Source organism: Euprymna scolopes, chromosome 3 (genome assembly GCF_053919585.1).
Source record: "Euprymna scolopes isolate OS-2025 chromosome 3, ASM5391958v1, whole genome shotgun sequence".
Taxonomy (NCBI): Eukaryota; Metazoa; Mollusca; class Cephalopoda; order Sepiida; family Sepiolidae; genus Euprymna; species Euprymna scolopes.
This window is the reverse complement of record NC_136484.1, coordinates 82,184,285-82,201,242: the sequence shown is the minus strand read 5'-3', so window position 1 is coordinate 82,201,242 and position 16,958 is coordinate 82,184,285. Positions and strand designations below refer to the sequence as shown.

At 35.4% G+C, this 16,958-nt stretch overlaps 1 protein-coding gene across 2 annotated transcripts in view; it reads left to right on the top strand.

Moving 5' to 3' along the window:
• LOC145256537 (glutamate receptor ionotropic, NMDA 3B-like) overlaps positions 1-16,958 on the top strand; it is a 1,196,865-nt gene that overhangs the window by 1,036,564 nt on the left and 143,343 nt on the right. For both annotated transcript variants that reach the window (XM_080115574.1, XM_080115582.1), the window contains one exon: positions 2,091-2,167. In XM_080115574.1, coding sequence (XP_079971700.1) covers positions 2,091-2,167 — 77 coding nt within the window. The remainder of the gene's footprint in view (positions 1-2,090; positions 2,168-16,958) is intronic.

Sequence of the window (16,958 nt, the reverse complement as noted above, 5' to 3'; positions counted from 1 at the left end):
CACAGCAGATGTTCAGAAGTGCACCCAAGATTGTTTAATAAGTCCATACCAGCTGTACTAGTCTGAGCTCCCATGTCTGCCAAAGCAGGCAATTGGACGGGTTGGTGTTTCATATTTGTATGTCTGAATCGTCCAAGGTATTGGTGGATCTTTTTATCTAATGTGATGGTAATATTGAAAAATGGAGGTGGATCTGGTCGGTCTGATGTGAACTTATTGTTGGTTCATGCACCATATGGGATCCCCTCTTCTTCCTCTAGTCATTCAGGTTGCACAGTCATTGTCGATACGAATGAAGAATCTTCGTCCTGGTTGTCATTTGGGTAGTCTCCCATTATGGCATTTGACGATGCTGTGCCATGGCATGTAGTTGAGAAGGGGTTCTCTTTGCAACATTTGTGGCATGATTTGCCCCAGGCGAGACATTGTCTTCGTCCTTTTGGGTGTGTCTTGTGTCCACAACCTTTGCATTTGCCATCATTATGTTTCATCTTATTTGGTGGTGGAAACTTTTTTAATGACACAGATTTAAATTGGGCCATTTGTATGATCTCTGCTGGTCGGAAGTGATTTGATGATCTGGCGGTAGATTCCAGAGTCAAGAGATGTCTAGTTAAGTCATTTAGAGTTGGCAGGGACGTAATCTCTGCTAAAATTTTGCTCTAGTGGGAGGTGTCTCATAATCCGGCAATGATTTGAGATTTGATCATGTTCTCAGAAAATGACATTGCACATTGCTGGTTGCCACAATTGAAAGCGCAGAGCATCGCTTGTGATTTCAACTGGGAAATAAAAGACATGATAGTCTCCCCATCACTTTGCTTCATTACAAAGAATTACTGATGGCATATCTCAGGATGGACGGTTTTCACTGCGATGGATTTAATATATTCTAGCAGTTGTTCCTCTGAGGTATTATTCAGGGCATCTGGACCAACAAAGTTGAACAACATTTTGTTGACAGACGAACTGCATGCAGACCGTAGCTCATTTCGGCTTTCTGTGGGGTCGATAAGTTGCGTCATCTCTTTATAACGAAGCCATGCATCCTTAAAAATGACCCATTTGTTGTCTGATGAGTCAGGTTTTATCACTGGTCGTTTGGGTTTCACCCTTGAATGGCACGACAATGGAGTGGGGGCGTGTTGCTGAGTGAGCAGAAGGCGTGCCATGGGGTTCGTCATCTGTTCTTGCATGGCAAGTTGTTGCATTTGTAACATGAAAGAAATTGGGTCGATTTCTCTATATTTTGATGAAGCTTCGTTTGGGTTGGACATTTTTGTGTTTAACTAGATTGTCAAAGTGTATAGAATATGTATAGTGACTGGATATTAAATAAGTGGATATTAAAAAACAAACAAAGAAAGTTTACCACATGGTGGGGGTGCGTCCTTCATCGTTCATATGTATTTTCATGTTTCTTATTTAGGATGGGTCGTTGTATTTTTCCTTTGTTTTGTTATGTTTTGTTTTTATCCCACTCCTGACGCCATGTATAGTTATGAGGGAAGGGCCTCACTCATAAGGGAAAGACAACAAGACACGGTAGTTAATCTCGATAAACGACGTACATGTGTATATTGGATCCGCCATGACAGTGCTTTTCTTTCTCCTTCCTGGAGAGCTCGGGTCAAGAGAATATAACTCGGTATTTTAGAAGATGTTATCCGCCTATTCTCCTAGTCTATCGCTTTGTTGGTGTATTTGATGGAATATTGAATAGTGATTAATTATTGCGTATAATTGGCGATGTGCTGCATATCATTTAATGCATATGATTTAATTATATATGATGGATTTTTCACGTTTAATGAATCGTTGCTGTTAACGTTTATAAATTTAAGATTATATTTGGGCAGCCACCTTCTTTTTCTTCTTCTCCTCAATTGGTATACATTAGTTGCATGTTTTCTGTCGTTAATCCTAATATCAACATAGAGTCTATATAAAAATTTGACTGTATTTTATTATCATGATATAGTCTATTAAAGTTAAACAACAAAAAAACATTAATCTCTTTAAATTGATTTCAATTGTTCACACTTATTATGTACGTCATGTTTTATATCGCTCCATTCTTTCTTTTACAGAAAAACAAATTGGCAGACATGGCTAAAACGAAACGTATTAACAGAAATTTTTATGATGTTGTCGCAAAAGCAAAGTGGTAGGTTCTTCTGTTGACATTTATTTGTGAATGACTGCAATTCATCAGGAAAGGACATTTTTGGTAGTTTTCTTTTTTCTAAAAGAGTTATTCCTTGTAGAAATAGACACAGATTAGTTTATCATTAATGTCATATGTAAATTCTACTGATACTTTCATATCAGTACTGCTGCAGCCTCTTCCTTATATACCCATAGAATAAGAATGCACACACATAAAATGCATATGTAAGTACAGCACATTGAATACATATATAAAAACACGTTGATACATATATAAAATACATTGAATACATATAAAAAACACATTGAATACATATAGAAAAATACATTGAATACATATATAAAAACACATTGAATACATATAGAAAAATACATTGAATACATATATGAAAATACATAGAATACATATAGAAAAACACATTGAATACATATAGAAAACACATTGAATACATATATAAACACACATTAAATACATATATAAAAACACATTGAATACATATACCAAACACATTGAATCCATATATAAAAACACATTAAATACATATATAAAAACACATTAAATACATATATAAAAACCCATTGAATACATATTTAAAAATACATTGAATACATATATAAAATACATTAAGTACATATATAAAAACACATTAAATACATATATAAAAACACATTAACTATATATATATAAACACATTGAATACATATATAAAAACACATTAAATATATACATAAAAACACAATGAATACATATATAAAATACATTAAATACATATATAAAAACACATAGAATACCTATATAAAAACACATTAAATACATATATAAAAACACATTAAATACATATATAACAACACATTACATACATATATAAAAACACATTAAATACATATATAAAAACACATTAAATACATATATAACAACACATTACATACATATATAAACACACATTAAATACATATATAAAAACACATATTAAATATATATAAAACACATTGAACACATATATAAAACACATTGAATACATATATAAAAAGGCATTAAATACATATATTAAAACACATTGAATACATATATAAAATGCATTGAATACATATATAGAAACACATTGAATACATATATATAACACATTGAATACATATATAAAAAACATTGATTACATATATAAAAACACATTGAATACATATATGAATATACATTGAATACATATATGAAAACACATTTAATACATATATTAAAACACATTGAATACATATATAAAATACATTGAATACATATATAAATATACATTGAATGCATATATAAAAACACATTGAATACATATATAAACCACATTAAATGCATATATAAATATACATTGAATACATATATAAAACACATTAAATACATATATAAAAATACATTGAATACATATATAAAATCACATTAAATACATATATAAAAATACATTGAATACATATATAAAACACATTGAATACATATACAAACACATTAAATACATGTATAAATATACATTGAATACATATATAAAACACATTAAATACATATATAAAATTACATTGAATACATATATAAAGTCACATTGAATACATATATAAAAATACATTGAATACATATATAAAAACACATTGAATACATATATAAAAACACATTGAATACATATATAAAACACATTAAATACATATATAAATATACATTGAATACATATATAAAACACATTAAATACATATATAAAAATACATTGAATACATATATAAAAACACATTGAATACATATATAAAAATACATTGAATACATATATAACAACACATTGAATACATATATAAATATACATTGAATGCATATATAAAAACACATTGAATACATATATAAAACACATTAAATACATATATAAATATACATTGAATACATATATAAAATCACATTGAATACATATATAAAAATACATTGAATACATATATAACAACACATTGAATATATATATACATTGAATGCATATATAAAAACACATTGAATACATATATAAAACACATTAAATACATATATAAATATACATTGAATACATATATAAAACACATTAAATACATATATAAAAATACATTGAATACATATATAAAGTCACATTGAATACATATATAAAAATACATTGAATACATATATAAAACACATTGAATACATATATAAATATACATTGAATATATATATAAAAACACATTGAATACATATATAAAACACATTAAATACATTTATAAAAGTACATTGAATACATATATAAAAACACATTGAATATATATATAAAAACACATTGAATACATATATAAAAATACATTGAATACATATATAAAATCACATTGAATACATATATAAAAATACATGAAATACATATATAAAAACACATTGAATACATATATAAAAATACATAAAATACATATAGAAAAATACATTGAATACATATATAAAAACACATTAAATACATATATAGACACACATCGAATACGTATATAAAAATACATCGAATATATATATAAAAATACATAAAATACATATATAAAAGTACATTGAATACATATATAAAAACACATTGAATACATATATAAAAACACATTAAATACATATATAAAAATAAATTAATTACATATATAAAAACACATTGAATACATATATAAAAACACATTAAATACATATATAAATATACATTGAATACATATATAAAATCACATTGAATACATATATAAAACCACATTGAATACATATATAAAAACACATTGAATACATATATAAAACACATTAAATACATATATAAAAACACATTGAATGCATATATAAAAACACATTAAATACATATATAAAAACACATTGAATACATATATAAAAATACATTATATACATATATAAAAACACATTGAATACATATATAAAAACACATTGAATACATATATAAAACAGTTAAATACATATATAAAAGCACATTGAATACATATATAAAAACACATTAAATACATATATAAAATACATTGAATACATATATAAAAACACATTGAATACATATATAAAAACACATTAAATACATATATAAAATACATTGAATACATATATAAAAACACATTGAATACATATATAAAAACACATAAAATACATATATAAAAACACGTTAAATACATATATAAAAACACATTGAATACATATATAAAAACACATTAAATACATATATAAAAATACATTTAATACATATATAAAAACACATTGAATACATATCTATGTATATGTTCATTAGTGATAGGACGATTCCAGAATTTTTTCTGATTCCGATACAATTCTTAATTTCTCTTCTAAATTTCCGATTCTTATACAGTTACCAAATTTGGATTCCAATAACAAAAGCCCTCAGCATATAAGTAATATAGAACTCCACTGCCTTTTCAAAAGTGTTCATTAAATAGAGTCAATTTAAGTTCATTTATATAAAAATGTTCTGATATTGAAATCTTACTTATCGCAAAAATATCAATTAGCTTAAGATAAAAATACATCAAAGTTATTTAAAAGAAAATCAACTAATAATTTGTTTATGTCAGTTCTTTGTCTTTCTGTTTAATAATTTTGCTGTGGAACAAACTCTATAAATAATGGATATGTTTATTTTTTATTTGTATCTCACCAATAATTTATATAACTTGTACATAAATCAAAAATTCTTTTTATATAAGAGAAACATGCATTTATAGCAATGTTATAAGGGCTACCGGAAAATTTTACCCAAAACCGATGAGTGTTTTCTTATATCCTAAAGATTTTTGTATGAAGTTTTATTGATTAGATTTCTAACACTGAATAAATTTATTATCGGCAAACACTTTATTCTTCTCTAAGAAGAGAAGAATAAATTGTTTTCTGATAATAAATATTTCTTTTATTAAAAACTTATTAATATTTATTAAAAAATATTATATATATATATATATATATATATATATATATATATATATATATATATATATATCAGAGAGGCGGTAGCACTCTCTATATAGGGATGGCCCGTACACGCCTATATACGCCTACAAAACAAAACTATCCAAATCTCAACTAAAATCAACTTATAAGTTTCAAAAAGCACATATTCTTACAGAGAAGCGTCTTACGAATCCAGCGAGTGTCAGAACGTCGGTTAAAATATCAAAAGAGAGCAAAAAAAAAAAGGTTACAAAAATGGCCAATTGTTCTTCTTTCTTCTTTCTTCTTTCGTCTTCTGCTTTCTTCTTTCTTTTGAGACGATGTATCTCGGTGTACGAACGGTCTCTGACAACAGTTCAAGCATCAATCGACTGCTCTTTACACGGAGAAGTGCAGTGACCCATCGCTTTTTAGCTAACTCCATAATTAAATAAGATTACGTGTAATAACAAGTTTTAAACACTATATACCCAATGTAGACAGACCACTTCGAACACGGAACTTCTCTCAAAAGGGACAGCTCCAAATAATACACCGGATGCTCACAGACGTTTCAGTTTGCCAGTGGCCTATATTTCTTGGACGCTGAATATTTGAGGTGAACGTTAAGGTTTTTTCTTTAAACAGTAACCCACCAGCGTTAATGAAACCACGAAATCTTTATCTCAGTTGATCAAAATTGTTATAAGAGTAACCTATCAGCAAGTACGACGTCAAAAAACAATGTTATAAAAACAAATAATTCTTCAGATTTTGGACTGTAAAATATGTACAAAATGTCAATGCTGTGACCAGGATTCGAACCTAGGTTAGCACGGCCACAACGTGGGGTCCTAACCTCTAGACGATCACGGCTAACACTGACGTCTGTCGCTCTTGGCAGAAAAACACATGACTACTGTCAAACTATTGAAAAATAAGGAGGAAACTTGAAATTCTCACGCATGCGCAAAAATACACTATAGCAACCATTGTTAAATGCAGCTGAATCTCTTCGCTCGCTAAGAAAAGTAGATCAGACCAGTTCTTCTAAGAACTCACCAAACGCCAAAGGAAATAAGTTAAATTAACCACAAAAGAAACTGCAAGAAAGTCATCTTCTAAGAACTCACTGGAAGCCGACCAAAAAGAATCAAAATCCAAGCCCTAGCCACAAAAATAACTAGATATTGTGGCTACTATACACAATATACTAATAAAAACAAGTAAGTTTTCTAAAATAAACTACAATAAATTAACCAAGTAACCTCACACTGTCACTGATTAGGACTTCATATAAAGATAACAACTACACTATTGGTGTATATACCGTTCCACACTTTAACTATTGGTGACGGGGCAGTATCTCTCAATTCTACGAGAGTTGTCTTGCTATAAGATAAGTGATATTATAGTAAGATACACATAAGTGTTATATGTTTACATTTAATAAAAAATGCCAAAGTCAGCACGTAGTAAAAAAGCTCAGAGAAATATAGACTATGAAAAAAACAAAGTCAAGGTATTATCTGAGCAAAAAGAATACTATCAGAAAAATGCTGAAATAATAAAAAATTAAGTATCATGCAAATCTTGAGGCAAAGAAGGCTGCCTCACGTGCTGACTCAAAAGCACGGTATAGCAGGGATTCCGAGGGGAAAAAAGCTGCCTCACGTGCTCTTTATAACAAAGAACCAGAAAAAAAAGAAAGCTGCCTCACGTGTTGACTCAAAAGCACGGTATAACAGGGATCCCAAGGGGAAAAAAGCTGCCTCATGCACAAACTATTATGAATATAAATATCAAAAACTGCCAAATCTTTGCCAAAACGCCAAAGAATGAACCAAGAAAAATTTAATTGTGAAGGTATGAACATTTTAGAACTTTATAATACTCTAACTGTTTTATCAGAGAGGCGGTAGCACTCTCTATGTAATATAGAACCGATGGAGGACCAAGAGGCAACTCATAAGGCCCAAAACCCAAAGACCTAAAACCCAGCAGGAAGCGACCTGCTACTAATGGAGGTGGCAATGAGCCGCCTCCTTAAAAAGACAATACTATCATGAATGTAAGTTTAAAAATAAGACTGTAAGTAAAAATACTAATTAACAAGAATAAAAAAGCATTGGAAATGCAAAAGGATATAGGGATGGTATGCCAAAAAGTATACAAACAAGATAGCTATGAATGGCTAGGCACATGGAAATAGAATTGCATCCAAAGTATAGCCCTATAGCTTTTCTCCAATCTTCATTCCGTGCCATCATTACGGTTGTAAAAAGTAATATACAATATATATAATATATATAAAAGCTATACTTTGGATGCAATTCTATTTCCATGTGCCTAGCCATTCATAGCTATCTTGTTTGTATACTTTTTGGCATACCATCCCTATATCCTTTTGCATTTCCAATGCTTTTTTATTCTTGTATATATATATATATATATATATATATATATATATATATATATATATATATATATACAAGGTGCCTTCAATAATTTCCAGAATTTTTTGTACAAGCATTTAAAATTATCATAGACTCTTGAAAATTCAGTATGTTATTGAAGGTTGTCATGAGAGGTAGCAACTGCTGTGACTGAACGAACTGATGCAGTAGCAGGAGATTCTGTTGCACTTCCCGCAGGAATACCTTTTGTCATGCTCTGCCGATGCTGCTGCTGTCCTTTTGCACCTGTGTTTCTTCTCCTACCACTGTTCATCTCTTCTCTCCTCGCTCAGCCAGACACATTTCTTGACTTTGATCCTCCAGGAGTCACGGTCTGCAGCATAGGATTCAAAGCCAACAGTGTTGGTGTTGCCGGATTTTAAGTCCCTTTTGCACACATCCTTAAATCTGAGGAGTGGTCTACCGGTTGGTCTGCTACCAACTAAGAGCCTGCCATACAGGATATCTTTGTAGATTCGACCATCCTGCATGTGCAGACGTCACTGAGAGAGGAGGGCAAACATGCTTGGAAGATTTGCTTTGGCAAGAACGTCTTGTTCAGAATGCAGTCCTGCCATGTAATGCCTAAGATCTTTCTTAGATTGTGCAGATGGAAGGCATTTAGTCTGCGCTGTTGATGCTTGTAGAGGGTCCATGTCTCACTGCAGTAGAGTAAGATGCTGAGGATACAGGCTTGATATATCCTCATCTTTGTGTTTATGGTCAGCATGTTGTTACTCCACGCTTTCTTGGTCAGCTGGGCCATAGCTGTTGCTGCTTTCCCGATGCGGATGGTTAGCTCAGCGTCCAGTGAGAGGTTATTGGAAATAATGGACGTGAAGTCGTTCACCACTTTCAGTGTGTGATCACCAATGGATATGCGGGGGACATTGTTGACATCTTGCGCCATGATATTTGTTTTCTTGGGGCTTTTTATCAGATCAAACTCGTTGCAAGCATGGGCAAGTGCTCAATGAGTTGTTGAAGGGCATCCTCAAAATGGGCTGCTAATGCTGCATCATCTGCAAACAGCATTTCCCTGATGAGGGGCATGCGTACTTTAGTTTTGGCACATAGACGGGCAAGGTTGAAAAGGCTTCCATCTCCTCTTATGAGAATATAAACACCAACTTCAGTTTCATAAAAAGTGTATAGAAGAAGAAGTGAGAAAAATATGCCAAAAAGAGTTGGAGCAAAAACACAGCCTTGTTTCACACGACTGAGGATGGGAAAAGATTCTGAAAGTGATCCATTGAATTTGACGGAGTTTTCAGGAAAAGAGGTTATCATTCTCAGGAGTCCTATTTTTTATAGTAGCACAAAGAGGTCAAATGCCTTTGTGAGATCAATAAAAGCGAGGTATAGTGGTTTCCTTTGCTTTCAACACTTCTCCTATAGTTGTCGTAAGGAGAATATCATGTCAACCTTTCTGCTCTAAAACTGCATTGCGCCTCTGGGTTTACTCTCTCTGCAAGTAACTGGAGTCTTTTTAATACAAAACGAGCGAAGACCTTTCCAACAATGCTGAGCAGAAAGATGCCACAGTAATTATTACAATCACGCGATCACCTTTATTTTTGTAAAGCGTTGCAATGTTGGTGTCATGCATGTCTTGCGGAACCGAACCCTCTTCCCAGCACTGAAGCAGAAGTTGACACAGATGATCAAGGAGAACTGTATTTTTGCCAACCTTGATGATTTCAGGTGGAATGCCATCACCACCTGGAGCAAGGGTGTCAATGGCTTCAGTGAGTTCATCAGGAGAGGGGTGATTATCCAGCTCATCCATGGCTGGCAGGGGTGGGATGCCTTCAATTGATGCATTAGTGATGATATTCTCATGTGTATAGCTGCTGATAGTATTCAGTCCATTTCTCCATTTGCTTTATGCAGTTTGTGATGATGTTACCTGATTTTGACTTCAGTGGTGCAGTCTCAATTATACTTGGGCTGAAGGCTACCTTCAGTCTTGCATACATCCACAAACGTTTCTACAGTCAGCAGAAAGTGGGATGCTGCTACATAGGTTCAGCCAGTATTCATTGGTGCAGCATCTGGCAGTCTTCTGGGCATCACTTTTGGCCTTCCTGAGTGCAGCAAGGGTCTCTTTTATACTCAAGCAGCGCAATGCGTTTAGTTGAGATAACTGGCTCTAGTTCAGTGATCCCGCTTCAAACCAGTCTGGATTCTTCTTCTCCTGCTTACCAAAGGTGTCCATAGCTTCACGAATGTGTCCCCACCTCTCTTTCACTGTATTTGTTGGACAGCCTTTTAAGGCTTCCTGGAGCGAGTCTGCAAAGCGTAAACACATATTGGGAAAGGAGGTGAAGGCTATATTTATGCGAGGTCGTCTTTTTTGCTTAGCACAGTGGATTTTCTTAGGTTTGATACAGACTGCAACTAGCATATGTCAGTATCACAGTCTGCATTGTGGTAGCTGTGAGTATTCCAAACACAATTCACCAAGTTTCTTCTGGTAACGATGAGATCCAGTTGGTACCAATGGCAAGACCAGGGGTGCCACCAAGACACTCTGTGATATAGCTTTGTTTGGAAGAATGTGTTTGTGATGCATAAGTCATTGTATGTATACAGCTCTAAGAGTTTCTATCCATTTTCGTTCATCTTGCTGATGCCAAAATGATGCAACGAGACTAGGAGTCATGGTCGGCTCTGATACGGGCATTGAAATCACCAAGGAGGTATAGTTTATCTGAGGCAGAAATTGTCTTTATGGTGCTCTCTAGTTCCTCATAAAACTCGTCCTTTACCTCAGCACTAGAGTTGAGAATGGGAGCGTAGATACTCAGGATATTCACTGGGCTTGATTTGCTGGAGAGACGCATAGGGAGGATTCTTGTCGCGCCTTTGGATGGAAGCTCAACTGCGGACAGTAGGCTGTTCTTCATGGCCAGTCCAACACCATGTAAGCATGGCTCCTCTGGTTCCTTGCATTGCCAGAAAAAAGTGTAATCCTTTTCTCTGATGCTACCACTGTCTGTGAGTCTTGTCTTCTGCAGGACTGCAATGTCAATGTTAAGCCTCTTTAACTTGCAGTTTATGATAGCTGTCTTTCTTGCATTGTCAATTTGCTGGAGATTGTTTGAGAGTCCAGGACACATGATCCTAACATTCCAAGTTGCCAAGTCTCAGCGCTGGTTGCTTTGAAAATTTTTAAGATTTGGTTTTGGCAGGTGCACAGTTTCTGATCTGCTTTTTGGATTTTGTCCTAGCTCCAGTCACCCAATGAAGCAAACAGACCGTGGCAAGTCAGCATCTAATTGACCAGGAGCTGCTCGGTTTAAGGCAAGCGATGGCTGACTAGCGGGGATTTCGATGATCCCTCCCACCATCAGAGACAACCCATAGTGTCCAAGCTTACACCAATATGCTCAAGACTGCTGTTCTCATGTTGTTTCTGTCGCTGCAGCAGCAGCAATGAAGTGTCCTCTCCAGGGCGCAAGCTTGGGAAAAGTGTATGGAGGTCCTACTCTGCCCAGTGCTTAAGACCCCCGCCTCTCGACCTCACCTGTGTGTTCCAAAGGAAAGCAGAGCGGTGCGTTTTACACCAGTTTGGTTGCAGGAGTTGCCAGAGTCAGTTTGCACAGCACACTGATCTATCTTCGGGGTTCCACTCCTGATTTGATAGGTTTACTCCCTACACTTGGCTGTTAGATCATTAATCTCATCTGCCTTCTAGCCATTGACAAATTAGCAGCAATTCCTCCGCCTAGATTAGTGATGCAGTGTAAACGTCGCTTGGAGTCAGCACGTGAGAGATTAGGAAGTGGATAGGGCCTAGTGGCGCTCATCGGTCCTAAAAGGTAGGATACAATATGCCATGCTGCCAATGGTACTACCCCTACCCAGCGCCCTTTACACCCCAAGTTTCTACAGACATAATAAGTGCACAGTATGGGAACTGTATACACAATTATTTGTAAGAAACTGAAAATGCAGAAGATCTGCGCAAATACGCCAGCCCACAACTCCATCCTTGTCACGGACTATTTGATCAAGATGCGTATCAAGACAGTTCCTCACCGCCCCCCCCCTGTAGTCCAGATATTGCTCCCTGTGACTTTTGGTTAGGAAAGCCTTAAAAGTTATTGCTATGAGACAATTAAGGAGATGAAAGAGGCTGTATCGAGGGTCACTGACATGCTCACACAAGAGGACTTCTATGCAGCCTTCTTAGAAGGTGTTGGAACGGTACAACAAGTGCATTGCAGCCGGAGGAGATTACTTCAAAGGGGACTAGAGTTTCATGTGTGCACTATTAATAATAGTGTGCATATGAAAAAAGTTTGGAAACTTATTGAAGCACCTCATATATTCACACTATATTGACACTATTTGAATAGTGTCAATATTGACACTATTTGAACATGTGGTATTATGGTAAGTAAAATGATCTTAGACTAAGCTAGATAGTGTAAGATAAAAGATGTGGAACGATCCTCATTTTCGCACACTTTTGATAACCTTGTTCTATGTTATATTTTTTAGCAAATATATAATTCAAAGTCTAATATCTTTTTTGATACTACACTTTATCTTTTCTGTCCTCAGTCAGTGAAAAAGAAATTCTTCAAGACCGAGGCAATTTTAATTTTTATCTCAATTTAGAATGCCCCTTCTTGGAAAGCTGAATTCTGTACATTATCAACCAACTTTGTGCCTAAATCTGCCTGTTGGAAGATAAGTAAAAGGAATGACACATAATTAATAACACCCTTAACTAAATCATTTCCATCCAAAATGAGATTCGACTTTTTAGACAATTAAGTATGACTGAACATTCTAAAAAACTTGACAGAAAAAAAACAACGAAAAGAATTATTTTCGAATTTAAACTGGGTGATCATTTTCTTATGTAAATTTAATTTTTTTACCACTAACCCCAAGTGTGACTGAAATAATCATAAAACCACAATCAATCATTAAAAAGGTTAATATTCCCCTCAAAACATGCCTAGAATTGATCGGAACAAATTTGTTTTATTAACTAAACCACTAGAATAGCTCAGAAATTTAGTTTTCCTTTTATGTCAAATTTATGTATGAAACTAAATTCTAAAATGATTCATATTTTCCTTTGCGACAACTTTTTTAGGGTGTTCCACCTGAAAAAATTAGAATTTCACTTTTGTTTAGGGGGATTTGCTGAAGGCTTTCACATACTAATACCAAAATAATACTATTTTATATAGTAAAATACTCTACTTAACTTCTATATTTACATGAAAATATAAGTTTAAATATGAAATGAAACATAAGAAAAACGTCTTAGAATATTTTTAAGTTTCTTTCAAATATCAAAAAGATACACACACTATATTTGCTGTCTTATCAGTGGAAGAAATATAAACTTAAATGATAAAATTGCTTCAATTATATTAATAACCATGAATCGGTTATTGCTTTGAGTTTATGGCCTTTTATTCACATATTGAGAACTTGTTTTCATGACCGGGGGTCTGTTTGTCAGTGTTTAACGCTGTTTGTCAGTGTTTAACGATATTTGTCAGTGTTTAACACTGACAAACAGACGGAGATTCTGAAATTAAATAAATGCTGACGCTAATATGTTTCTAGCGTAAAACTGTGAAAAAATATCGAAGTCCACTAATTTATTAAAGTTGTTGGGTTTGTATTACTGTACACATAGATTCGAAAAAGTCAAAAAACAAATATATAAAAAATAAATTTTATCAAAGGCAAGATAAGTTACTTTTCTACCTAATTGGATATGTTTTTGTCGTTTTTATTTAATGTGACATGTTTATTCAGCTCGAAAAACATACAGCGTTTACTGATGTAATGGAAAATTTAAAATGGCGGCCGACTCTCTCTTTGACACGGTAAGTTTGGAAAAAAGTTAAAATATGCAAAATACTGTTAAAAACCCACCGAATATATGTCAGCCTATGCCACGGTAACATATATTGACGAGTTTCTAACAGTATTTTGTCTAGTTTTTGGTGAAAATGCACTGGGGGAAGAGGATCAATGCGCATTGTTTGTTCAATCTGCAAAGGGTGTTTATTTCGAAAGCCGTTCTTAACATGGAGAGGTTGGAGGTATTTATTCCGAAAGGCATTTTCTCATTTTCAACCTCCCTGTAATCAACTTTTTAATCAACTTTTTAAAGGTAAATCTTTGGGTAGTCCCCCAGTGCACTTTCACCTAGTGTTTAGTCGTATGCAAGTGACTCTATGTCAATCCATCGGTCGGTCGGTTGGTCGGTGTGTCGGTCGGTCTGTCCGTAAAACTTTTGTGCTTGGCCTTTTTGGTTAAGATCAAAGGTCTGTTGTTAATAGATGTTGTTTTTAACTTTTTAAGCTTTTCTTGTTAGACCCAGAGTTAGATAAGGTAGGAGGCGAAGCTAGAGAGATGTGAGCCCAGCCTGGCTGACCTGATGGCTAGATGCGATCTGGTTGACAGGTTTCGGGTCGAGCATCCAGGGCGGGAGATGTGGACGTGGACTAATAGTGTCCCCTCCTATCCGAATACCTATTTGGACAGGATACTAGTTAGAAAAGGCGAAATAGATTTCCTATCTTGCCCCACGTTCACTTGGTTAGGTCAGTCAAACCATAAACTAGTTATGGCCCGGCTGAAATTAGGAAATAGGCCTAAGTTAGCAGGGTATTGGAAGTTAAACACCTCCCTTCTGGAGATACAAGACTTCTGAGACCAGTTAAGAGAATTAATTAAAAAGGCACTAGTGGGGGCGGTTACCGGGAGTAAGTGGTGGTTAGGTCTAAAAGCCAACATTAGAAACTTCTCCGTCAAGTAAGCCCCACCTCGCACTAGATAAGGCCAAGATGAAGAAGCAGCTAGAGCAGAAACTAGCCCAGGCTACGGGGGAGGATGATAGGGTTAGTCAGGAACTAGCTAGGCAGGACCTTCTGCGCAAGACTAGCGAGCGCTATGAAGGTCAAGTAGTCAGAGCTAGGTTTAGAAAGATAGGCAACGAAGTAGTCAACTCTGACGCTGTCACACGTCGTGAGATTTCTAGGTGTGGCTTGGACAAATATATTGCAAAAGTTAGAGATCTGGATGGACGCACCCTTGAATCGACTCGGGAGATCTGTGAGAGGTTTCAAGAACATTTTGAGGAGCATTTTACACAGCAGCCCAATCTTCCGGTCCTTGAGTTTAGCGACTAGAGCGGCTAGTTGCAAGGGCTGGGTGACAGAGTGGGAGGTCTTTACTGCACTGAAGCAGGTCAGCTGTGACAGATCGCTGGGACTCGATGGTCTGCCATACAAACTATATTTGAGGCTGTCGCCCAGGTAACCAAGGGAGTGATCACATTGCTGAGGAAAGGTGATGGGCATGGTGGGGAAGAGTTAGACAACTACAGGCCCATAACTCTGTTTAACATAGAGTTGAAGATTTTGGCCAAGGTTCTGTCGAATCAGCTGCAGGTTGTTATCGAAGAGTTGGTTGAACCGGAACAGGACTACGCTGTAAAGGGGAGATTGACTCAGAACAACTTGCACCTGATCTGCACAATACTAGAGGGAGGAATAGATGACGACACGGAAGCCGCGCTGATCAACTTAGATCAGTCCAAAGCGTTCAATAGGGTCGGCCATCATTTCCTGGCATCTGTCTTAGAGGCCGCCGATTTTAAACTGGACTTCTGCAAGTGGATCTCCATGATGTATCGACAGCCCACGGCTGTTGTACAAGTCAACGGAAAGCACTCAAAACCCTTTGTTATCTCTTGGTCGGTTCATCAGGGTTGTCCACTGTTGCCCCTGCTTTACATCCTGGCATTGGAGCTTCTGCTCTGCAAGCTAAGATGTGGGGAGGCAAATTCGGCCCTGCGCAGAATGGCTCTGCGTGGCGGCTCAGCTGCCAAGGTATCTGCGTTCGCTGATGATGTCACGGTCTTTGTGTCGAGCTTCAGAGGTATTGAGATCGTTTTGGAGGCGCTTGCACAGTACAAAAGAATCTTGAGGGCCAAGATAAACCGCAGCAAGTTGGTCGGACTGTGGTTGGGCGCCTGGAGTGGCAACACAAACCTACCGGCACCCTTCAGCTGGATAGATGGCCCGGTTCGGATCCTTGGTGTGTGGTTCGGACTGGATCTCCAGCTTGATAAAAATTGGTCGGAGGTATGGTCAAAGGTGGCAGCTGCAGTCAACACGTGGCTTCCTAAGAAACTTTCCTTAGAGAGTAGAGCTGAGGCGTGCGCCACATACGTCTTCCCTCTTATCCTTTACCGACTGGCCGTACTTCCTCTGCCTGCACAACACCTAACAGCTCTTGTCGAACTCTTATCCTCACTCCTTTGAGACAAAGGAAGACACTAGGTAAGCAGACAGGTCTGTATTCAATGTCCGTGTGAGGGAGGTTTGGAAATGCCAGACTTGAAGTGTCATTGAGACACC